Source organism: Grampus griseus, assembly GCF_964374135.1.
Source record: "Grampus griseus genome assembly, chromosome: 12".
Classification (NCBI taxonomy): Eukaryota; Metazoa; Chordata; class Mammalia; order Artiodactyla; family Delphinidae; genus Grampus; species Grampus griseus.
Window position 1 is genome coordinate 38,648,411 of NC_139006.1, and position 25,573 is coordinate 38,673,983.

At 36.8% G+C, this 25,573-nt stretch overlaps 1 protein-coding gene across 3 annotated transcripts in view; it reads left to right on the forward strand.

The window, feature by feature from the left end:
- Nucleotides 1-25,573, forward strand: part of GREB1L (GREB1 like retinoic acid receptor coactivator) — a 262,291-nt gene that overhangs the window by 134,721 nt on the left and 101,997 nt on the right. For 2 of the 3 annotated variants that reach the window (XM_082667349.1, XM_082667350.1), the window contains exons 3-5: nucleotides 5,617-5,781; nucleotides 5,990-6,187; nucleotides 14,561-14,737. In XM_082667349.1, the coding sequence (XP_082523475.1) occupies nucleotides 5,625-5,781; nucleotides 5,990-6,187; nucleotides 14,561-14,737 (532 nt within the window). In that variant the 5' untranslated portion in view covers nucleotides 5,617-5,624. The remainder of the gene's footprint in view (nucleotides 1-5,616; nucleotides 5,782-5,989; nucleotides 6,188-14,560; nucleotides 14,738-25,573) is intronic. The other variant, XM_082667351.1, reaches the window with a different exon arrangement.

The following is a 25,573-nucleotide window of genomic DNA, read 5'->3' on the forward strand; positions in this document are numbered from 1 at the left end:
GATTAACTCAGTTGCTATATGATATTTTCCTTTTCATTTATTGTTATAATATTGTTCACTACTTTAAAACTTGGAAGATACCAATAAGGAAATAGAAAGATCATTTAAAAACAACTCCACCCCAATAGATAAATATTAACAGTTTATTTTATGTACTTCTAGACGTTTTTCTGCTTGCATTGATATTATCTTTACAAGAAGAAATGTATTTATGAAATTTCTAGTAAATTCATATCATATTATCAATATTGTAGTCTTTTTCTTGTGACTTCTACCTACCTAAATTGTGTCCTACCATGGATGAATGAGGGAAATTGAAATTAAATGGTGTTAACTTTTTAACAGTAATAGATTGGGCAATATCTGAAATCTACTACTTCTTTTTACACGGATGCGAGAAGAAAGACAAGGAAGATACAGTCTCAAATTCATTTCTTTTTATCATTCTTTAGGAAACTTTCTCTTGTCTTCACGAGAAAAATTAAATTTCTTTTAGAAAGGGGAAAGATTGGAGGAAGATAGGAAGAGTTATGTAAACATGCCTAATACTTTAGGGAGTTGATAAGAATGTTTTTGATTTCTAGATTTGCCACATAATGAATTAATGAAACATGACTGCATCTTCTAAAGTTGAAAACAATGGGGAAAAACGGGTATCAGCAAGAGGATTTCCAAAGTCAGGGGACATGATGCCAAATGATCTGATGCTTTGGAGTCTAGGGGCAGGCCTGTGCTTCCTCTCCTGTATGTGTACACAGTCAGCCCTCTGTATCCAAGGGTTCTGCATCCACAGATTCAATCAACCTGCCTATTCGGAGGGCCGACTGTACTATCCTTTTAATGTATGGGACTCGAGCATCTGCCGATTTTGGTACCCACCAGGGTCCTATAACCAAATCCCTGAAGATATCGAGGGGCAATTTAGTTATTCTTTGTGAAGTAATTTACTCTTTGTTCATTTTTACCTTTCATCTAACATTTAAAGTGAGGTTTGGGTTTTTTTAATTGAAGAGAGAGGTGGTGTTTTTATTTTGTTTCAATTTTTTAAATAGTTGCTTGGTTTTGTGTCTATTCATCCCATATCCTACGTTCAAACTCCCTTTTCAGCCTTGTCTTGCAGCCATGATATATGTAGACAAGGACAAATCAGCAAACAAAAATCTTCTTCCTTGATTTTAATTAATTAATTTATTTATTTTGGCTTGGCTTGGCTTGCCAATTTAGGAGTACTATATGGAGTATCCATTCCCCAGTTGGGTCATTATTGTAGGTGTTTTAACAACTGAATGGCATACATGATTAGATAGCCTAAGAGGGCTGTTGCTGGAGACAAACTGATTAGAGTCCACTCCTGTCTCTTGGCCTTTTCTCATAGTATGACCTTGGGCAAGTTCCTTAACTTCTCTAGGCCTCGGTTCTCCTAAAAATGGGGGCAGTAACAGTATTTTCCTGGCAGTTAGTAAGTTCTCCATGTTACTATTATTATAATGGTTCAACAAAGAATGTTTCCTTTCACATTTCTTGACAATAACAATGATGACAATTACTGCTACTACCATCACCACTATGACCATCACTAGTAAGAATAATAATGACAGCAGCAGCTATATCATCTGCCTGCTAGGTGCCTACCACTGTGATATGTGCTTCATATATAACTGAACATTTGAAAAATCAGAATATATATATGTATGTATTCTGAAATCTGATCTGATGCTTTAAAAAAGCCTTTGGAGAGTTAGGTTAAAGGAAAATTTTCTCCTTGTTTCCTGTGTACTTAATAACTACTATAAAAGTAGTTATTGCATTAATAATTAACTGCATTAATAATACAGTAATTATTAACCATGAAACCACTGACAAAAAGGGAATGAAAACATTACTGATCAAGTTGTAGCTTCTTGCAGTGTGTATTGCTTCTCCTTTCCATTTTCAGCAGAAAAAGAGTTGAGGAGAGATGATGGAGGCATTAGCAGGCACCTGTTTCCAAAGCTACTCTTTTCCTTACGGCTCCAGTCCCTATTCCTAAAGCCACCAGTGATAGAAGCTGCCTGTTCTATTCCACCCTTCTTTTGTCTATCTTTCTGTAGAGAAGAGAAAAAGGCTAGAGCAGAGAGGCACCAAACCACACTGTCATGATGGTTTGTACTTGATTCCACTTGTATTTTGAGCAATTAATTAGTGGTGCAGAAAGAGCTCATATTGGGTACCATCCCTTTCTTAGAGATTTCCTCAATACCCCAAGAGTGCCTATTTGCATCTCAGAGGTCTGTAGTACTATAACAAAACATTTAATATAGTTTTCCCTGTGTAATTTCACAGTAATAAAAGAAAACATGGAAAAGCAATACAGTGCAGTCTCACAAATTTAATGTCAGCCAGAGACATAAAATATCTGCATATGTACAGAATTCACAAGTCTGTTCTTTTTGTATTTCATTTAACAACTGATTCTAAAAAGTATTTCTCCATTTTCTGACCTGAAGTTAGATTTATTCACGCTGACTCTTAGTAGGATGCTATGTCATTGCAGGCCCTGGGGGCTGTTTGAGATTCAGAGGAAAGGAAGGCTGGTAATCTAGGTGGATAAGGCCAATGATTTCAGTGACCCTAAATATTACAGCATATGATATTAAGAATACACTGCACTAAAAAAGCTTTTTCCTTTGAACTCTGCCCATCTTTGGGTAGCATTGAACTGTCAGTGAAGAACTCCATACTCAGCACTAAACAAGTTTGGGGTCAGTTCTGTCATTCTTCACCTTATCATTATCATTTTTAAAACTGCCCAGTTATGTTTTCATCTGGAATAGTCAGCCCCTTCTTTTTACGCTCCCAAGGCTGTTCCATGGATACTTCCTGTTGGCTTCGTCTGAGTATTGCTCAGGATTATGCTCTTGTAGGATTATGTGTATGTTTTATGGTGGTGAAACTGGATCGCCCATGTTTATGTTACTTTAATATTTTAATCAGCACAATATTCATTTGATATATGTCATATTACTCCTTAAACTATGCTTAAATTGAAGGGATTGAGATCATGCAATCTTCCATGTATAATTGGGCACTTCTTTATTCAACTAAAAAGATCTCTTGGAGAATGTAGGTTTTCAATGATGAAAGGAAGATAATTTGTTGAGCAGGTAATAGATTAAGAAGAGGCAAGATTTCTAGGCATTTGGTGCTCTGGAGAAAGGCTAAAGGTCCACCTTTGAAGTTATTCCATTGTTCTCCACGAATAAAAAATCCCATGGTTGACTGTGCTAGTTCCTGGTATTTTGCTCCCTTCAACAAGGAAGAAAGGTAAAATGGCTATTCGATTTTGACTTAGATGCATAAACTAGTGACACAGCATATTTCTCTTCCAACCCGCACCCTGTTTTGATTATGCGTGGTTCTGTTGAAAAATAAATTGCTTTAGAAAAATTAAATGTTTATAGTTGTACTGGTGGGGTTTTAGAAGCTTGGGCAAAACTTGGTATTTCAGGAAAATTTCATTTGACGGGCTTTGTTGATTTTCTGCCACTTACAACTTTGAATTGGGTATTATATGTATACTTTTGTGTATGTACTTATTGTAAGAAAGAACCTAGTAATTTATTTTTTCCAGTTTTACTGATATGTAACTTATATATAACGTGTATTAGTTTTAGGCATACAACATAACTATTTGATATGTGTATATATTACAAAATTATTACTACAATTAGTTTGGTTAACATCCATCACCTCACATAGTTACAAAATGGTTTTTTCTTGTGAAGAGGAACCTAGTAATTTAAATCCATGGCATTTGGTTTCTTATTACCTACTTTGAGAAAGGTTGTCAAAATATGATTACAGCTTTTCCTCCAAATCATAGGAATCTCCAACAAAGCTTTGATAAACTGAGACCCTCCGATGGGAATCTCTGTATACTATTCACTGCTACCAGAAATCATGTAAGAAGCCTCCTTTGCTATATATAGAAGCAGTTCAGGGCCACCAAAATCTCCTATGGAGCTCCTTTGTGTGATCTAGGAAACCTGAGAGGAGGGTTGAGGTGTGGTATGCATCACCCCTTCTCTGCTCATGGGTCATCACCACTGGATCTTGGCTCCCTTTACCTGCTGAGCCCGATGCATGCTCAGGGTCCTCTCAAATAGTCCTCCAGGGAGTCAGTCAGAGTTGGAGATACAGATGAAATTTAATATCTACCCCTCTCCTTGATGGGGAAAGTGGAGCTAAGATATTCTCAAAATTGCGTTTCTTGAAATGGGATTTACCCAAGTTAAGCCCATCCTCTAGGAGTGCAAGATTTGTCATCTAGATATTGAGTCCTGGTTCTGACCTTTACCAGTGGGGTGATAGTGGGCAAGTCACTTGGCTTCTCCAAGCCTCAGTTTTTTCATTTATGAAGTGGGAAGAGGTCATACCTACTTCAGAATACTGAGGATTAAATAAAGTAATTTTTGGGAAGTGCTTGGTATACTGTCTAGCCCAACAGTTCTTAGACTTTTCATCTCATAACCGCTTTATACTCCTAAAAATGATTGAGTTTTGTTTATGTATATTATATTTATTAGAATTAAGAAAATTTCAAAGTATTTATTAATTTAAAAAATTAACAATAAGCCCATTATATGGCAACATAAATAACATGAAAAATAACTATTTCCCCAAAAAAAGTTAGTGAAAAGAGTAGTCTGTCTGCTTCTGCATTCAATCTGTTGCAATATCACACATCATATAGCCTCTGGAAAATTCCACTGTAAACATATGAAAGAATGAGAATGAAAAAGGCAAATGATATCCTAATAATAGTTTGAAAAGAGTTTTGACCTCATGGAACCCAGAAAAGGTCTTGGGGACCTCAGATCAATCGTTAGCATAGCCAACATTTAGCACCCAATAAATTTAGTTATTGATCTATATGGAAGTTTTTGTAACTAGTGATGAGAAGTAAAGGCGATTGCTTCAAAACTTCTTGTTCTGTACTTTCCTAAAGGGTCCCAAATAAGACTGTGATTCAAACTAAGCAAAAGAAATAACATTGTTTTTTAAATAAATACTAATAATACACGAACAAGTTCTTTGAATTTTAAAAGGCTCAAATCTTGCTTTCAGGAATTTGTCAAATGTATTATCATAAAGCTTTTATTTTTTTTTTCCCAGAGAAGACTCTTTTTCCCTCCTAGGGTAATAAGATCTTAGTAGAGAGAGAAGTAATTTGATATTTACTCTGAAACCACTGATACTGTTCCTATGGGGTTTTGGCAGCCCACCAGTTTAAGAAGGTGTGGCCCCATTGTCACCATGCTGGGCTTCACGACTGACAGGTCAATCTTGATTTACTAGTTGGAGAACCTTCACTTAAAGCACTTATTATGGTTTGATCCTCAGATACAAGATCCCTTAAAGGGGCTTTTTGAAAGCCCCTTTGGATTCTAAAGACAAGAAGCAAAAGTGATGTAACAGATAAATTGATAAGGTGTCTCAAGAAATATAGGTAAAGTTCATATAGTTCCAATCTTAGGATATATGGATATAGTTTATATCAGCTATCTGTGTACTTTGCAGACATATGGCCCTCTAATTGTATCAATTTTCTCCTTTCTCTTTTTCCTTGGGAGGTAGTGTAGACCATGGGGAATTCATATGCTGGGCAACTGAAATCTGCTCGATTTGAAGAAGCTCTCCACAACTCCATAGAAGCCTCTCTCAGATGTAGTAGTGTGGTACCACGACCAATTTTTTCCCAGCTTTACTTGGACCCTGACCAGCATCCTTTCTCATCTGCAGGTAAGTTTCTCAATCCCACACATTTCTAGACTCCTTTTAATAGAAGTGGGATCTCCAAATCTGGGGGGTATCTGAAATAAATGGGTTAAATGTTAGCCAATGCCAGTCTCCCTGTCCTCAGATATTTTTCAGAACTATGAATTTTTCTTTTGGTTATTTTCCCACAAGCATTTTTATTAAGTTAGCTATGATTTATTTGCTTACCCAGATGTAAAACCCAAGGTGGAGGATCTGGATAAAGATTTGGTACACCGCTACACTCAAAATGGAAGCCTGGATTTTTCTAACAATCTAACAGTAAATGAAATGGAAGATGACGAAGATGATGAAGAAATGTCTGATTCTAATAGCCCACCAATTCCCTATTCACAAAAACCTGCCCCCGAAGGGTCTTGCACTACAGATGGTGGGTTGCCTTTTTTTTTTTTTTCCAATTCCTCTAATATTGTCTGACTAGTTTCCAATCATTGCATGGGGTGCTCAAGGCTGGGAACCAGTAATTACAGAAAGGAATGAGGAATGATTATGCTTTCACTCACATTATTGCCTGTGATTTCATAGCAGGTGTCTATTAAGAAAGACAAGCATTATCACCCCATCTTGTAGATGAAGAGACTGAGATTCACAGCAATTGAATGACTTCTCTGAGATGGTATGTGGCAGAGGCAAGCCTAGACCTAGCTCAGGACTTTTTCAATGCTCCAGGTGCTTCCTGCAAGAATGTGACTCTTTCAGAAACTTTATTTCAGTGATCTCTCTTTCTACGTCTTTCTGTTCCACTCTCAAAACAATTACAGAGATATCAGGTGTTTTAATATTTACCTTTTCCATATATTTTGAAAATTCATCCAGTATACTGTTATCTCTAGAAGATTAAAATGAACATATTTTGATAATCCCACTTTATTTATCTTCAACCTCCTCTTCTACCAAGGCTTTAACCACACTTTTAAAAAGAAAATCCTACGTAAAATGTTTTCAGTATTTCATGGTTTTGGTGATGTAACAACTTAAATTATACTCACTTACCTCCATTTAGTGGCATACGGTGCTGTTTTCTGGCCATCCCAGCCTGATTTCTAATTAGTTCATAATTTGATAGTTTATAGTTTGCCCATAGCTCTTCCAGCTTGGCTCATTCTAAGGTAGTTCTAAGAGTCCTCTCCCTCAAAGGCAGAACAGCCCTGAAATTTTCCTTATGAAAATGACAGTGAAATAGAGCAATACAGTGCCTGGATTTGTTTCAGCATACCACCTCCTCTTCATGGGAAATCCTCTATTTACCTAAGACTCCTAAAACTTAAAGGAAGGTAAAGCTATTTTTAGAGGCAATTTAGATAAGCAGATACTTAACACCCCATGGGCTTCTGGGGGTGCCATTCAGATGTAAAATCTGGTTGCTAATTTCTTATGTAAATTATTGGTAGGTTCCTACCCTGCTGGGAGGCAGTTGATCGTCTAAAGGGGTAAAGGGCCGCCAGATTTTAGGCCTCCAAATACTGCTTTGATTAGTTTGTGTTTACAGCTGTTTCAGTAAACTTCCCCTCCCCCATTTAGATTACTCTGTAACCTTCAAGCTGGAGATAATTGGAGAATGCAAAATCTGGTTCTGTGAAGTGAAAACCTTGGCTATTAAGGAAATGCAGATGAGGTTTACAAAGAAGGGCTCTGTACTATGGCTCCCCTTTAAAATTAAAATCACTTGCTGCAACAGTCTTGCTTTTAAGGCAGCATGGCAGTATTACTCCCAGAAAATGCGTTTGAGAGTAGGGCAGGTTTGTCAAATAAGTTATTTGTGTGCCCCATAACGTACTTTTCTTTCCTTGACTACAGTAAATAGGCTTACACCCCACCCCCTACTTAGGGTACTTTTCCCCAGGTCCTCTAGTAGCCTCTAAAAGAAAGATCCTATCTTTCTTTCAGGATTAGTTCAGATATAATTTAAAATTACCCTAGAGGGGAGTAATAAGGTTACTTCTTATTTTATCTGAGGTTTTAATTGAGATTTAATATTTATTATATTAATTTTCTGACATATTTCTAATAGTGGGGAAGTTGAACTACCTGCTACACCAGATATTTGGATCCTATAGGTCTTGAAATATAATCACATTTCACAGATTCTTTAGCTACTTCTTTAGACACACACAGAGCTTATTTTCAATCTTTTTAAAAAACTAAATATTGCTCTTTGCATAATATATTTTTTTCTTAACTGGGGATCCCTGATGATATATTTTGTATATAATTAGCTCATCTGAATCACAAGAATGAAGGTTTGGAGGAAACAGTCCAGACCCTTGTGAGCATATTCTCTAACTACGAAGTGAACTCAGGAACTTTTCCTTGACTTTGCAACCATTTCTGGCCTTGGATTGATTTCTTCGTGACCCTGTTCCTGGACTCAGCCTTGCCTTTTCTTTCTCACCTATTCTCTTTCCTCTTAATTAAATCACCTGTGTGGCTTCTGCTGGTGATTAACTGGAAGGCAAGAAGATAAAACAGGACATTTTAAAAATAGACTTTTAAAAAAATTTAAGTGTAGTTGATTTATAATGATGTGTTAATTTCTGCTGTACAGCAAAGTGATTCAGTTATACATATATATATACACACACACACACATATATATTCTTTTCCATTATGGTTTATCACAAGATACTGAGTACAGTTCCCTGTGCTATACAGTAGGACCTTGTTGTTTATCCATTCTATGTATAATTTGCATCTGCTAACCCCATACTCCCAATCCATCCCTCCCCGTTCCTTGACAACCACAAGTCTGTTCTTTGTTAGACTTTAAGAACAGATTTAGATTTACAGAAAAATTGCTAAAATAGTACAGAGTTTCTATATATCCCCACAGTTTGCCCTATTGTTAGCATGTCACATTACTAGTAATTTTAGTAATAATGAAAGTCCATAGTTTATTTGTGTTCTTTAGTTTCTACCTAATGTCCTCTTTCTGTTCCAGAATCCCATCTAGGATACTACATTAGATTTAGTTGTTATGTCTCCTTAGGCTCCTCTTGGCTGTGACAGTTTCTCAGACTTCCCTTGTTTTGGCTGACCCTGACAGTTTTCAGGATTATAGGTCAGGTATATTCTAGCAGACCTTCTATAGGAGTTTGTCTGATGTTTTTCTCCTGATTAGACTGGGGTTATGGGTTTGGGGGAGGAAGATCACAGAGGTAAAGTGCCATTTTCATCATACTATATCAAGGGTACTACTATTAACATGATTTATGACTATTGATGTTGACCTTGATCACCTGGCTGAGATAGTGTTATCTCCACTCTCCCCCCCACCCCCCCGCCCCACCCTGCCCCCATTACCATACTGTGGAAGAAAGTCACTGCACTCAGCCCACACTTAAGGAATACGGAGTTATGCTCCACATCCTTGAGGGCAGAGTATCTAATACATTATTTGGAATTCTACTGCATGGAAATTTGTCTCTTCTCCCTCATTTATTAATTTATACAGTCATTTATTTATATCATTATACACTTATGAATATTTATTTTATGTTTTGGGTTATAATCCAATACTACTTTATTTTATTTTTTTGCTCCAATTTTTCCAGTTTTGGCCATTGGTAGCAATTTCAGTTGGTTCCTGTGCCCCTTTTATATGCTCCCATGATTACGGTTTTCTTTTTAGGATAAAATAGGACATTTTCTCTTTTCATTGTCACAAGCACTTTCTGAAAAAAAATTTTAGGAGGAGATTTGCTTCCTCCTTCTATGAGAAAAACATTCTCCTAGAATCGTCATTAATAATTATTACTTTTCACCTCTAGGTGTCCTCATATCATAAATGGGAAAACCTTCAAATGCTGTAGCACTGAAAGCTATTTGTGCTGCTGCTTTTTTTTTTTTTTTTTTTTGGTGGTACGCGGGCCTCTCATTATTGTGGCCTTTCCCGTTGCGGAGCACAGGCTTCTGGACGCGCAGGCTCAGCGGCCATGGCTCACGGCCCCAGCCGCTCCGCGGCATGTGGTACCTTCCCGGACCGGGACACGAACCCGTGTCCCCTGCATCGGCAGGCGGACTCTCAACCACTGCGCCACCAGGGAAGCCCCTTTGTGCTTCTTAATTTGAGTGGACTGTGTAGTTTTCATTATACCACAGAAATCACTCTGAAATCATCTTTCTTCCAGAGAAAATCCTGCTTTCTTCAGATATTTTCCACACTGTGTCTTCTCTACTCTATCCCTGTTTAGCCCAAAACTGAAATTGTACTTTGCCCCCTTAATCTCCCTTTGGCTACAATGTATTGCTTTGAGAAAGCTCATCAGAAATGTCACTCTCTAATCAAGGGACACCTTTGTGACTTGCAAAACCATGAATTTTAAGGATTCATCAGCAGGTGTGAGAGAGGTGGATGCTGACATAGCCCATGGCTGGCAGGGGCTACTGTGTCAAGTACCCGCCAGGATTCAGTCTGGAAAGTTGAGTGATGAGTCTCAGCAAGGATAGGCAAGGAAGAAGCTATAGGAGAGGGTCCTACATCAGACCAGGGAAGGTGAAGCATTCTGTGAGTCAGAGCGGATGTTAACGAGGAGGAAGGAGGCTGTAACCTGGAGTCAAGAGACCTGGGTCCCAACTTGGTGGGTTGCTGGGTATTTGACCTTGGGCTGTTTTCTTAACCTTTATGGGCCCTAGCTTCCTCATTTACATACTAAAGAGATTGGGATAGATTAGTGTTACCCAATCTTTGACTTACAAATCTCTCTTATAGTAATACATAGTCTTTTGAACCCCTTAGGAATTTAAAAACTAATTCTGTCACTATATGGCATGTGATAAAGAATAAATTTTAAGTAGAAAATATTTATTTTAGATTAGTATATTAATATACTCTGAAAAAATATATATACTCTGATATTATTTATGCATGAGAAAATATTGCCTACATTTTATCATTCAGTCATTGCTGTTTAATTTACTTTAAATTCGTTGTGTAAGGAAAAGCATGTTTTGTTGACAAATTCAAAATTAAAATGTTATACTTTTGTGGGGGTGGAGAAGGGGAGCCAAGTGTATTTAAATATTTCCCAGCATCAAAAAAAGAGTCAAAATCTACTTTTAATACCCAAATTTTGGGGTTTGTATGTTTTAGTATTAAAAGGATGTACTAATTTATTTTTATAATTTTTGCTCTACGTGATGAAAACGTTTCAGGCTTTTGTTTGCAGAATTTCTCTACAAATAACATGCTGCTGAAAGAGGTAGCCTTTTCCCTCTTACATGAAAAGCCAAATTGGATTATAATCACTAAAATTTTACCTTATCATTGCTTTTTTTTTGGTGCCCCAGAAACATAGTGGTGCATTTTATATAATTTTTTTTTTTTTTTTTTTTTTTTTTTTGCGGTACGCGGGCCTCTCACTGTTGTGGCCTCTCCCGTTGCGGAGGATGCGCAGGCTCAGCAGCAATGGCTCACGGGCCTAGCCGCTCTGCGGCATGTGGGATCTTCCCAGACTGGGGCACGAACCCATGTCCCCTGCGTCGGCAGGTGGACTCTCAACCACTGCACCACCAGGGAAGCCGCATTTTATATAACTTTATAATTTGATGAGTGGGGTTTAGGGTTAAATCTAACTTTCATATCTAGCAGAGAGCATGTTAGGTACATTTATAAAATGACTGTGTCCATCAAATCCGTGTTCCCTAAGCTTCCCATTATTAGCCAACAGCCCATTATGGGTATATAAATTAAGCAACACATCAATACATGTGACTGATAATAAAATCAATTTTAAAATGTGTAATAATCAAAACCACACATTGATATGGGGTTCAGCTGAGTGAGTCCTGAGTTCGTTCAGCTGATTTCCACTACCCCTACATGTGTAGCATGGAAAGCACTTAGAACATTCTGTTTTAAAAGTGGATATTAGGAACTTCCCTGGTGGTGCAATGGTTACAATCCACCTGCCAATGCAGGGGACACAGGTTTGAGCCCTGGTCCGGGAAGATCCCACATGCCGTGGAGAAACTAAGCCTGTGCACCACAACTACTGAGCCTGTGCTCTAGAGCCCGCGAACCACAACTACTGAAGCCCGTGTGCCCTAGAACCCGTGCTCCACAACAAGAGAAACCACCGTAATGAGAAGCCTGCGCACTGCAACAAAGAGTAATCCCCACTCGACAAAACTAGAGAAAGCCCACACACAGCAACTAAGACCCAATGCAGCCAAAAATAAATAAATAAATATATTAAAAATAATAATAATAAAGTGAAAGTAGGATATTAGAATAATTATTTATTAGTTTTCAGAAATTGGTAATGTTATCTATTTTAGTTTCACTTATAGTTCCCAAGTATCATGGAATACCTTTATGAATCTCTGGGATTTTGATAACTACTTGTTGGAAAATCCTGTTATCAGATGACCTTGAGGTTCCATATAGCTCTGATGTTCTAAAAAGCTTGTAATAATTTGCAGATTGGTACAGACTTGTCTATTCTTTCTATTATGGAATGACTGAAAGTTTAGAAAGGTTGTAGTACTACTACTTAGTGACAGAGAAAGCTCCTCAAGCATCCTGTTTCCATCAATAGGTAATCATAAACCTCTCATCATTGAATTTTCTACACCATTTGGGAGGGTCTTTTATGTTTTGCCTTTTGGAGAAAGTCATAATAAAGGTGCTACCTCCTAGGGGAGATGTTTCTAGGTTTACTGTCTCTACACAAATTAATAACTCCTTTGATTAAAAAAAATTAATGCTCCTTTTAAGACTTTAAAATGCCCCTAGATTTAGTATTTCAGAATTTCATAAAAAAGTCTATGTTCACCCCTCCAGGTTTTAGCTCTGGATTATAACTATTCTTAAGTGCTTTTTTTGGCCAAGTTGAATAATAAGCTTTTTACCTGTTCTTATATAGCAAACTTTCCATGTCTTACATCACTGGACATTATGGGACTCATTTTGTAACCTTGGACAAATACTCTTACCTTTCTGAGCCTCATTTTCTCCATATATGAAAAAGAGATAGTGATAACTAGCTAGAGTTGTTGACAGAATTAAATGAGAAAATCTCTGCAGTGTTTAGCACTGTACCTGTCTTATGTTAAGCACTCCATAAATTTTAACTGCCACTAGTATCATCATCATCATCATCATCATCTCCCAACTTTCAAACCTGTGAGTTTTGTCCCTTAATGGGGGTGGGGACAGCAGATTTTTTTAAGGGTTCTATGTATCTATAGGCTCCAAAATATGTTTGTAAACTGAATAAATAATATGACTCATGTATAAATGACTGTTGTCCAAATAAATATAGATGATATTGTGAATAATAAAATACAGATTCATTTAAATTGTTAAAGAGTTCACAATAACATTTTGATATTATTTTTCTCAATTTGTGAACACTAGAAGTTATATTTGAATTTTTTAATGTTAAAAGGGGATCTACAAGCTTGAAATGGTTGAAGCCCAGTGTCTTTATCATTCTAGTCTTTGATTTCTTGCTTTTTGTAATTCATTGTGTCTGCTTTTGAGGTTTAATTATCCAGACCATACAGCAGATACCTATGCACCATAGCTTCATACAATGTTTGGATGTTGTTTTCTTTTTATTTTTCATATACTAACTGATGGCATCCAACAGTTTCTTGGCATTTGGTTAACATCATAATATGAATTGATGCTGGGAGAACCTAGCATGGTTCTGGCGCACTTTGTATTGGGTAATAATGATGGTGGTCTCCTCAGGTTTGTGTGTGAGATTTAGGTGTCCATCCTCCATTGTCCTGGTTTATGTCGGGTACCCACACCTGGACTGATCAGCTATGACCAGAAAGGTGGGATATTCCAGTGGCCCATCTTGGACTGGGTGCCAGCTCCAGCTCAATCTGGAATATCACAGCTGTCCAGGGAAATCACATAACTAGAGTGGTGGGAATCATTTCCCAGAAGATGTGGAGATTGGTGCTTTGTAGCAGAACATAGCTGTCCTCTGTAATATTGTTTTGTAATTATCAGTTCCTTATACATTCTTCTAATTGACTACAAGTGAGTTCTTAGAGGAAGGTATACTTTGTTCAGCTCTATCCCCAGGCCTAGGACAGCATCTGTTGCAAATCATTTTTAATAAATGACAAACTAATGAATTAATGTAATACATTATGGTTACAAAGTGGTTATGTAAGGTTGTTTTTTTTTTTTAAACTGGCCATCATCAAAAAATCTACAAACAATAAATGCTGGAGAGGGTGTGGAGAAAAGGGAACCCTCTTGCAGTGTTGGTGGGAATGTAAATTGATATGTAAGGTTTTGTCATGTCTTACCTAGTGCAAGTAACCTAAACAGTTCTGAGTTCTGGTTCTGATCCATTCATTTATGATTCACCAAACTCCGAGCTTCAGTCTCTTCCTATATGAAATGGAGAACATCTGCGTTCTATGATTGTCTCCATTTAGAGAAGTGAATTTGCATTGAAAGTAAAAATACTATATTATGTGCACATAAAAATTCCATATGTTTTTCAGAGTTTGCTGTGTATTTATCATTTGCTTACTTGTGGATCAGAAAATATAAAGTCGTCAGTGTTGGCTAAAACAGTTGGAAATACCTCCTTTTAGTGTCTTTTTAGCTCTGCTCAGAGGAGCACATATGATAGATGTGTCTTTGGTTGGAGTACATGGACTTTAAATTTAGTCCTTAATAGTGATTCCCACAGGTAATCAACTCTCCAAATGGGTGATGAGGAGTTATAAACTCTCTAAACATTCCACTGTGTCCTTTTTTACTGGTTTTTAGGTTTTTGTCAAGCAGGAAAGGATTTGCGTTTGGTATCTCTGTGTATGGAACAAATCGACATCCCAGCAGGATTCCTCCTGGTGGGGGCCAAGTCTCCCAATCTTCCTGAACACATCCTAGTGTGTGCTGTAGACAAGCGATTTCTACCAGATGATCATGGAAAAAATGCACTTTTAGGTGAGTATTTCATACCTATAAAGTTCCTTCTGAGATAAAGGAATTAAAATACAAGTTTATTTTAAATTATCACAGAATTTTTAAAATCACAGAATTAGCTGGGGATTACATATTAGTTTAAGTAAGAAGCACTTTTTCATTTAGTAACTTCTTAAAAATTAGCTTTCACTTTTTTATTAACTCTCAAAACATTCACCTTAATGAAGAGACTTTTTCAAACTAGCATTAAAGAACACCATACAATTTATCAAAAATAAATATTTTGTGAAATAAAGTAGGATTCACTCTCCATAGAGTCATTGATCTGGATCTGATATCAAATCAACTCTCAATTATTCAACTGTGGATTATCCACTTTGTAAGTCAGTGGTAGTTTTTCTCTACCACCCATTATTTCTAACTACACTTGATTGATGTGATTCTCATTTTATATTTAGCATTAGTTCAATCAAGATAACTAGGAATATACCTATGATGTAAAATGTTTTAACTTTATGTCAGAATTGTTTTACTTTCTAGTATTACTTTGGACTTTTTTCACAACATAGCTTTCCTACATCATGGGAAATGACAAAGAGTGGGTTTACTTTTTAATTATTCTTTTTTAAATTGAAGCATAATTCATTTACAATATTATATTAGTTTCAAATGTACAGCATAGTGATTCAGTATTCTTACAGATTATACTCCATTAAAAGTTATTACAAGATAATGGCTATAATTCCCTGTGCTGAAATATATATTCATGTTGCTTATCTATTTTCTACTAATAGTTTGTATCTCTTAATCCCTGACCCCTATCATCCCCCCCTTCCCTTTATCCACTGGTAACTACTAGTTTGTTTTCTATATCTGTGAATCTGTTTGTTTTGCTATATACATTCATTTGTATTATTTTTTGAATTCCATATGTAAGTGATATCATACAGTATTTGTTTTTCTCTGTCTGACTTATTTCACTAAGCATAATACCCTCTAGGGTCATGCACGTTCCAACAGATGGCAGAATTTCATTCTTTTTTGTGGCTGAGTAATATTCCATTGTGTGTGTGTGTGTGTGTGTGTGTGTGTGTGTGTATCACATCTTTGTTATCCATTTTTCTGTTGATGGATACTTAGATTGCTTCCATATCTTGGCTATTGTAAATAATGTTGCCATGAACGTTGGGGTGCATGTATCTTTTCAAATTAGTGCTTTCATTTTCTTCGGCTATATACCCAGTACAGGAATTAATAGATCATGTAGTAGTTCTATTTTTAGTTTTTTGAGGAACTCACATTACCCTTTTCCATAGTGGCTGCACCAATTTACATTCTCACCAACAGTGTACAAGGGTTTCCTTTTCTCCACATCCTCACCAACATTTGTTATTTGTAGACTTTTTGATGATAGCCATTCTGACAGGTGTGAGATTATATCATTGTTGTCTTGATTTGCGTTTCTGTAATAATCATCAGTGTTGAGCATCTCTTCATGTGCCTATTAGCCGTCTGTATGTCTTCTTTGCAAAAATGTCTATTCAGGTCTTCTGCCCATTTTTTGATTGGGTATTTTGTTTTTTTGATACTGAGTTGTACGAGCTGTTTATGTATTTTGGATAGTAACCCCTTTTGGTAATATCATTTGCAAATATTTTCTCCCATCCCATAGTTTGTCTTTTCATTTTGTTTATGGTTTCCTTTGCTGTGCAAACATTTGTAAGTTTAATTAGGTCCCATTTGTCCCATTTGTTTATTTTTGCTTTTATTTCTTTTTCCTTAAGAGACAGATCCAAAAAAAATATTGCTACGATTTATGTCAGAGTGTTCTGCCTACATTCTCTTCTAGGAGTTTTAGATTGTAGGTCTTACATTTAGGTCTTTAATCCATTTTGATTTTAGTTTTATACATGGTGTGAGGAAATGTTCTAATCTCATTGTTTTACATGTAGCTGTCCAGTTTTCCCAGCACCTCTTATTGAAGAGACTGTCTTTTCTCCATTGCATATTCTTGCCTCCTTTGTCATAGATTAATTAACCTAGATGTGGGCTCTCTATTCTGTTCCATTGATCTATGTGTCTATGTGCCAGTACCATGCTGTTTTGATTACTGTAGCTTTGTTGTAGAGTCTGAAGTCTGTGAGGGTGATACTTCCAGCTTTGTTCTTTTTTCTCAAGATTGTTTTGGCAACTCAGGGTCTTTTGTGGTCTCATATGAATTTTAGGATTATTTATTCTAATTCTGTGAAAAATGTCATGAGTATTTTGATAGAGATTGCATTAAATCTGTAGATTGCTTTCAGTAGTATGGCCATTTAAACAATATTAGTTCTTCCAATCCAAGAGCATGGGATATCTTTCCATTTCTTTGTATCATCTTCAGTTTCATTCGTCAGTGTTTTATAGTTTTCAGAGTATAGGTTTATCATTTCCTTGGTTGAGCTTATTTCCAGGTATTTTATTCTTTTTGATGTGATCTTAAATTAGATTACTTTTCACTCTCTCTTTCTGATAATTCATTATTGGTGTATAGAAAAGCAGCACATTTCTGTATGTTAATCTGTATCCTGCAACTTTGCTGAATTTATTAGTTCTAATAGTTTTGGGGTAGAGACTTTTGGTTTTTCTATAAAAAGTATCATGTCATCTGTAAATAGTGGCAATTTGACTTCTTCCCTTCCAATTTGAATTTATTTCTTTGTCTTATCTGATTGCTCTGGCTAGGTTTTTCAATACTAGAAGTGGCAAGAGTGGGCATCTTTGTCTTGTTCCTGAATTTAGAGGAAAGGCTTTCAGCTTTTCGCCTTTGAGTATGATGTTAGCTGTGGATTTGTCGTAAATGGCCTTTATTATGTTGAGATATGTTCCTTCTTTACCCATTTTGATGAGAGTTTTTATCATGAATGGATGTTGAATTTTGTCAGTTGCTTTTTCTGCATCTACTGAGATGAACATGTGATTTGTATCCTTCCTTTTGTTAATGTGGTGTATCATATTGATTGATTTGCAAATATTGAACCATCCTTTCATCCCTGGAATAAATCCAACTTGATCATGGTGTATGATCCTTTTTATAGATTGTTGGATTCAGTTTGCTAATATTTCGTTCAGGATATTTGCATCTGTATTAATCAAAGATATTGGCCTGTAATTTTCTCTTTTTATAATGTCTTGTCTGGTTTTGGCATCAGGGTAATGGCAGCCTCATAGAATGAATTTGGGGAGTATTCCATCCTTTTCAATTTTTGGAATAGTTTGAGAAGGATAGGTATTAGCTCTTCTTTATATGTTTGGTAGAATTCCCATGTGAAGCTGCCCAGTCCTGGACTTTTGTTTGCTGGTAGTTTTCTTATTACAAATTCAATTTCACTGCTAGTGATCAGTCTCTTCAAATCGTCTGTTTCTTCTTGATTCAGTCTTGGCAGATAGTATGTTTTTAGAAATTTGTCCATTTCTTCTAGGTTGTGCAGTTTGTTGGTGTATAACTATTTGTAGTATTCTCTTATGGCTTTTTTGTATCTCTGTGGTATCAGTTGTTATTTCTCCTTTTTCATTTCTTATTTTGCTTATTTGTATCCTCTTTTCTTCTTGGTGAGCCTGGCTAATGGTTTATCAATTTTGCTTATCTTTCAAAAAAAACAGCTCCTGGATTTCATTGATCTTTTCTATTGTGTTTTTAAATCTCTGTATTATTTCTTTCTTTCTGATCCTTATTATTTCCTTCCTTGTGCTGATTTTGGGCTTTGTTTGTTCTAAGTCCTTTTGGTAGTAGGTTAGGTTGTTTATTTCACATGTTTCTTGTTTCTTGAGAAAGGCCTGTATTGCCATAAACTTCTCTATTAGAACTGCTTTTGCTGCATCCCATAGATTTTGGAGTGCTATGTTTCCACTTTCATTTGTCTTGAGGTATTTTCTGATTTCCTCTTTGATTTCTTCATTGACCCATTGGTTTTTAGTAGCATGTTGTTTAGTCTCTATGTGTTTGTTCTTTTCCCATTTTTCTATCTGTAATTGATTTCTAGTTTTATACTGTTGTGCTTGGAAAAAAAATGCTTGATATAATTTCTGTCCTCTTAAATTAGTTGAGACTTGTTTTGTGGCCTAGCATGTGATCTTTGCTGGAGCACATTCCATGTGCACTTGAAAAGAATTTGTACTGTGCTGTTTTTGGATGTAATGTCCTGTAGATATCTACTAAGTCCAGTTGGTCTGTTGTGTTGCCTTATTGATTTTCCGTCTGGATGGTCTGTCCATTGATGTAAGTGGGGTGTTAAAGTCCCTTACTATTACTGTGTTATTGTTGATTTCTCCTTTTATGTCTGTTAGTATTTTCTTAATATATTTAGGTGCTCCTGTATTGGGTGCATATATGTTAAATAGTGTAAAATCCTCCTCTTGTATTGATCTTTTTATTATATTATGCCCTTCTTTGTCTTTTGTGTGTTATAGCCTTTGTATTAAAGTCTATTTTGTCTGATGTATTACTACCCCTGCTTTCTTGTCAGTTTTGTTTGCTGAAATATCTTTTTTCATCCCCTCACTTAAACTCTGTGTGTGTCTTTAGCTCTGAATGAGTCTCTTGTAAGCAGCATATAAAAAGGTCTTATTTTTTAATCCAGTCAGTCACCCTATGTCTTTTCTGTGTGTCCTATTTTTTATTGTGGTAACATACACATAACATAAAATGTACCACCTTAACCATTTTAAGTGTACAGTTCGGTGGTATTAAGTACATTCATCTTGCTGTGCAAGCATCACCACCATCCAACCACAGAACTCTTTCCATCCTGCAAAACTGAAACTCTGTACCCATTAAACACTAACTCCCCATCCCCTCCCTCTAACCCCTGACAACCACCATTTTTCCTTATTTTTTTAATCTGCCCTTTCCCCCCCAGTCCTAGCCTCTGGTAACCACCATTCTACTCTCTATTACTATAAGTTTGGCTCTTGTTATTATTATTTTTTTACCCTATGTCTTTTGATTGGAGCATTTAGTCCATTGACATTTAAAGTAACTATTGATAGTTATGGACTTATGGCCATTTTATTACTTGTTTTCTGGTTGTTTTTACAGTTCTTCTCTGTTCATTTCTTCTTCCTTTTGTTTCTTCCCTTGTGGTTTGATGATTTTCTTCAGTAGTTCCTTTCTTTTCAGTTTTTGTGTATTTCTAGTAGGTTTCTGATTTGTGGTTACCACTGGGTTCATATATGTTGACCTGTAAGTATATCTTCTGTTTTAAACTGGTCGTCATTTAAATTCAAACATATTCTAAAAGATCTACTTTTTTTACCCCCCTCCCACACATTTTGTGTTTTTAATGTCATATTTTACATCTTCATGTGTTTATCCCTTAACCATTTATTGTAGTTACAGTTTTTACAATTTTTTGTCTTTTAATATTTGTATTGGCTTATTTAAGTGGTTGATCCTCAGTTCTTACTATATATTTGCCTTTCCTAGTGGGATTTTCCATTTTCTATAGATTTTTACTTCTTTTCTACTTAAGAAAACCCTTTAACATTTCTTTTAGGGTAGGTTCAGTATTGACAAACTCTTAGTTTTTGCTTGTCTAAGCAGTTCTTTATCTCTCCTTCTATTCCAAATGATATTCTTGCTGGTATCCTAGGTTGCAGGTTTTTCCCTTTCAGCACTTTGAATATATTATGCCACTTCCTTCTGGCCTGTGAAGTTTCTACAGAGAAATCATCTGACAGCCTTATGGGGATTCCCTTGTATATGACTCTTTGTTTTTCTCTTGCTGCTTTTAGAATTCTCTATCTTTAACTTTTGTCATATTAATTACATGTCTTGCTGTGGGTCTGTTTGGGTTCATCGCTTTTTGGACTCTCTGTGTTTCCTGAAGCTGGATATCTGTTTCCATCTTCAGGTTTGAGAAGTTTTGTCATAATTAACTCAAATACATTTTTGATCCCCTTCTCTCTTCTCCTTCTGGGACCCCTATAATGACAATGTTGGTATGCTTAATTATATCCTAGAGATCTCTTAAATTGTTTTCATTTTTAAAAATTTGTTTTCCTTTTTTGCTGTTCTGATTGTGTGATTTCCATTACTCTATCTTCCAGATCACTTATGCATTCTTCTGTATCTTAGTCTCCTATTCATTCCTTCTAGTGTGTTTTTTATTTCAGCTATTGAGTTCTTTATTTCTGATTGGGTCTTTTTTATATTTTCTAGTTCCTTGTTAAAGTGTTTACTGTGTACATCAATTCTTTTCCCTAATTCAGTTAATATTTTTGTTACCAATGCTTTGAATTCTTTATCTGGTAAATTGTTTATTTCTGTCTTATTGTTTATTTTTTCAGGGATTTACTCTTGCTCTCTCAATTGAGAGTAGTTCCTCTGTCTTTTTGTTTTGCTCAGCTTTCCCTGCCTCTATGAATTCAGGTGAAACAGTTACTTATTTCAGTCTTGAAGGGGTGTCCTTATGTGGGAGCATCCCTATACAGACTGCATGTGGCCTATGCCTTTGCTGGAAGAGCTGGATTTGATGTGGATGCAAGTCACATCCTTCCTCAGGGTGTGCTGGCAGCTGTCACATAGGTAGGAGGTAGAGCTGGAGATGGAGTGGCTAGAGCTGAAGTTGGGTGTGAGACAGGGCTTTCCCTCTGCTTGGTGGCCATCACCACTGTATCGGGGGCAGAGTCTGACCCCAAGTTGCTGGAGCAGAAGCCCTGAGGGTCGGGCTCATGCTGGCTCTTTTCCCTGTAAGTGTGTGTTTTTTCTTTCCCTGTGTGGGGACCCTTGCCCCAGAGGGGTGGAGGGCTGAAGCAAGTGGGGCCTGTGCAGCCTCTTGGCTCATGTCGGCCACAGACAGAGGTCTGATGCACTGCCTGTGTAGTTACCTGCAGCTGCACTCAAATGCAGCCTCTGGGGCAAGTCCCCTTTGTCCCTCACAGCCGATCACTGCCCCCAGGTTCTGCAGTGCAAGTGGGACCCACATGGAGTCTCAGTGTGTATCAGGGGATGGGCTATGGTGGAACAGCTGCGTCAGAGATCTGGAACGCTTCTGACGTGCTGCTTGAGTAAGTGATGGCTGCTACCCACCCACTGTGGCACCAGGTCACCTCTATATCCCACACTGTGGCATGGAGTGAGCAGCACCAGAGCTTTCGCTCAGCTTGGACTGGGGTGCCTGGCAAAGAGGTTGTGAGAAACCCGGCAGCTGCTAGAGCAGACCTCTCTCCACCTTGCTTGGGGGCAAGCCAGCGTGCACACTCCTCATGAGCGTAGTCTAGGCTTCCCTCAGCCCTCCTGTTTGTCTCAGTGGCCCTCCAACCAGCCAAGTGGGATTGTCTCCTCCACGTAAAACCCCAGGACTGGGGCACTCAATCTGTGGCTCAGACCACTCACTCCACAGGGTGGGTGTCCACCCACATAATCTCTATTTTTCTCTGAGTCTTCTTCTAGGGGCACAGGTCTCGACCTGATCACTACAGCCTTGGTTGTACAGGAGTCCTGCCAGTTTCCAGTTCGTTTTCAGTGATAATTGTTCCACGTGTAGATATATTTTTGATGTGTTCATGGGGGAGGTGAGCTCCACATCCTCTTACTCTGCTATCTTGATTCAAACCCCTTAAATTAACTTTTAATAATTAAAAAGGCAAATAAGAGGGCATGTAAGGACTTCCCTGGCAGCCCAGTGGTTAAGATTCTTCACTTCCACTGCAGGGGGCACAGGTTCGATCCCTGGTTGGGGAACTAAAATCCCGCATGCCTGCCATGTGGCGTGGCCTAAAGAAAAAGAAAGAAAGGAAGGGAGGGAGGGAGGGAGGGAGGGAGGAAAGAAAGAAAGAAGGAAAGAAAGAAAAAGAAAGAAAGAAGAGGGCATGTGAGGTTTGTTACTTTTTTTTGCTGCTGTGTTTCTCTGGAGTTGCTTTTGTTTCTCAGAATTTGTTCCTGTAGATAGAATCAGATACATGTCCTCAGCAAGAATATCAGTAAAAACGAAGAAGAAAGGAGAGGGCAAAGAATTCAAGAATTGTATTTACAGTGAGCTGTGTGTTTGTTTAGCTTGACGCATTCTTCCAAGTTATAAAGCATCATCAGAAAGTCTAGAAATACATAGATCAATATCTTGAGTCAGAAAGTGATCCTGCACATGGTTAATAAACGTTCCTTAAACTACAGTTCAAAGCCTTCTCTTGGTTCATAGGAAAAGAAGTGGTAATTTTCATTTTCATTGGCTCTCATTTGTTAAAATATCCATTTTTTTTCTTTCAGTGAAATTGAGCAGATGGTTTAATATAGACACCTGACGGTAAAGTTTATACATTGGACTAAATTAGCAAAGAAGATCCAAGGATTCGTTTGTTCATTCATTCATTCAACAGTATTTGTTCCCAAAATCACGTTAGGTTATGATATGTGGGCACACTAATGATAAGACATAGTCTTTTGCATCACAGAGCTAAGAACCTAGTTGGCTCTGGTAGAACAACTTTGGGAAACTTCTTTTAAGCCCTTTAAAAGCATCAAAGTTTTATCGAATGGAACAGTTCATATGTGGCTCTGACTGAAGACATAGAAAAATCTCTTATAATGTCTTTTTGCTCAATGATTCTTCATGACTAGAGGAATCCTCTTAGAATACATCATGGGATTCACACAGAAAACACCATCAGAATAATAGATTTTATAATCCTTTGTAATTGGGAATATGAAACCAAAGAGCATGGGCTTTGGAATTGGAACTGGGTTTAAATCCCAGATTTTCTAGTTAGCACTTTAAGAACTTGGGCAAGCTACTTATCTTCTTGAAGTCTCAGATTCCTCATCTATATAAAGGAGGCAATAATGCCCACCTGGCAGGATTATAAAGATCAAACAGATGATGTTTATAAGGTACCCAATAGCACAGTGCCTGGCATATAGTACTTGCTCTTTAAATGGTAATTATTCTGCCATTCTGTCATATTTATTAAATACCCTTATAGACATGGAACTTTGTTCATAATTTTTTATTAACCACTTCTCCAAGTGAAAGTGTAGTACAGTAAAATGGTAAAAGTTTTCTCTTGAACAAGCACAATGAGATTTTTATATGTTCATTACTCTATTGTCAAAAAGTTAATATTCATCTAACAGTTCTTACTTATGATGTTGATTTTAGTACGCATTAAGATATAGTGGAGGGAATTCCCTGGTGGTCCAGTGGTTAGGACTCCGTGCTTTCACTGAAGAGGGGCTGGGTTCGATCCCTGGTTGGGGAACTAAGATCTGACAAGCTGCACGGTGTGGACAAAAAAAAAAAAAAAACAAATAAAAACAAATAAAATTTTAAAAAGATATAGGGGGAAAATTTTTTAAGCTTAAAATATTCTAGAATCCCTGTGGACTCCAATATCAATTTGTCTAAATTTTTATATAAATTACGCAGATTCCAAAGACTGTGGGGGAATTGATTTTAAAATAAATTGATCACTTGGCCACACATATGCCCCAAATCTGCCTTGCAATTCGAAGACCTGATTGCTAGAAAAACTAGAAAGGTAATTTGGCTGTAAGAGATATTATTTATTGTGATAGTGACAGCAAGAACTTTGAGCAGATAAAGTCTCTCTTGAACCAAAGTTAATACAGAAACTATACAGAGTTTTAAAAATGGACTCTAAAGTTCTTACTCTTTTATATTGCTAATTCTCATCATTACTGTGAAGTTTCTCTTCTTTGAAGATTATCCAGATCCATTGCTTTTCTCCCTCTTCATACTCAAGTCTTGCTTTTCACCTCAGAAAACAGGTAGAGGAAAAGATAAAAGATAAAATCTAACCCCAGTAATTTGTTAATTCTAATTCTCACATTAATCTTTGATGAACTACTTGGACCTATCAGATAAGCCTCATTTTTTGGCACTGTCTCTATTTCAGATGAAGGTTCTTAGTTTTATTGTGTTTTGGGTATGTTGCGTCTGCCTCATAGGTCAGCCAGTTTTCTATCAAGGCATAATGATCACATCAGAAAGTAAGTTCTGTGGAGGCAGTGGTTTTGTCTTCCTTGTTCAGTGCTAAAAACCTGGTACCTGAAATAGTGCCTAGCACATAGTAGAGTACAGATATTTGTTGGGTGGATGGATGGACAGGTGGATAGATGCATGCATTAGTGGATGGATGCATGCATTCATGGATGCGTGGACGGGTGGACGGGTGGATGAATGGTTAGATGGATGGTTGGCTTTAGAAATTTGGTAAACTAGGCAGTTATTGACATCTTCCTTTTTTTGGCTTACAGCTCCAAGGTATTAGACAAATAGCCAAATGCTCTCAAATGCAATCCATCTCTGAATATGTTTTAAATAATTTATGAAATTATATTGATGTTTATAGTTCTATAAAATGATGGTAATAAGCTAATTATATAGAATTACTAATTTTATGTAACTGACCAGAAGTTGGGACTATCTCTTGTTCACCACTGTTTTTCCAATGTTTAGCAAAATGCTTGGCATGTAGGTAGGTGCTCAATAAAAAATTATTGAATAAATAATAATAAATTGGAATGCCCATTTCTAAATGTACTGAATTGATTGTCAGCATCCTGAGATTGGGACATTGTGAGATATTTTGTCTTTAATCCTCATGGTCTTTCTCTACTCTCCTTATGTATCTTTGTTAATTATGAAACAGGTTGGTTTGGTGGTTTTAAAAGAGTGTATTATTCCATAAGTGAATTTATTTTCATTTAGTTATTTGTATATAGAGATATTGTGTTTATGAAATTTGGAATGCCCTTATTTGCCAATATGGCCATACATATGTTATGTCCTCATAACTCACAACCAGAAGAACTCACTCTCTTACTATCCACTTTTCTTCTGTGTAATAAGGGAGATTGAA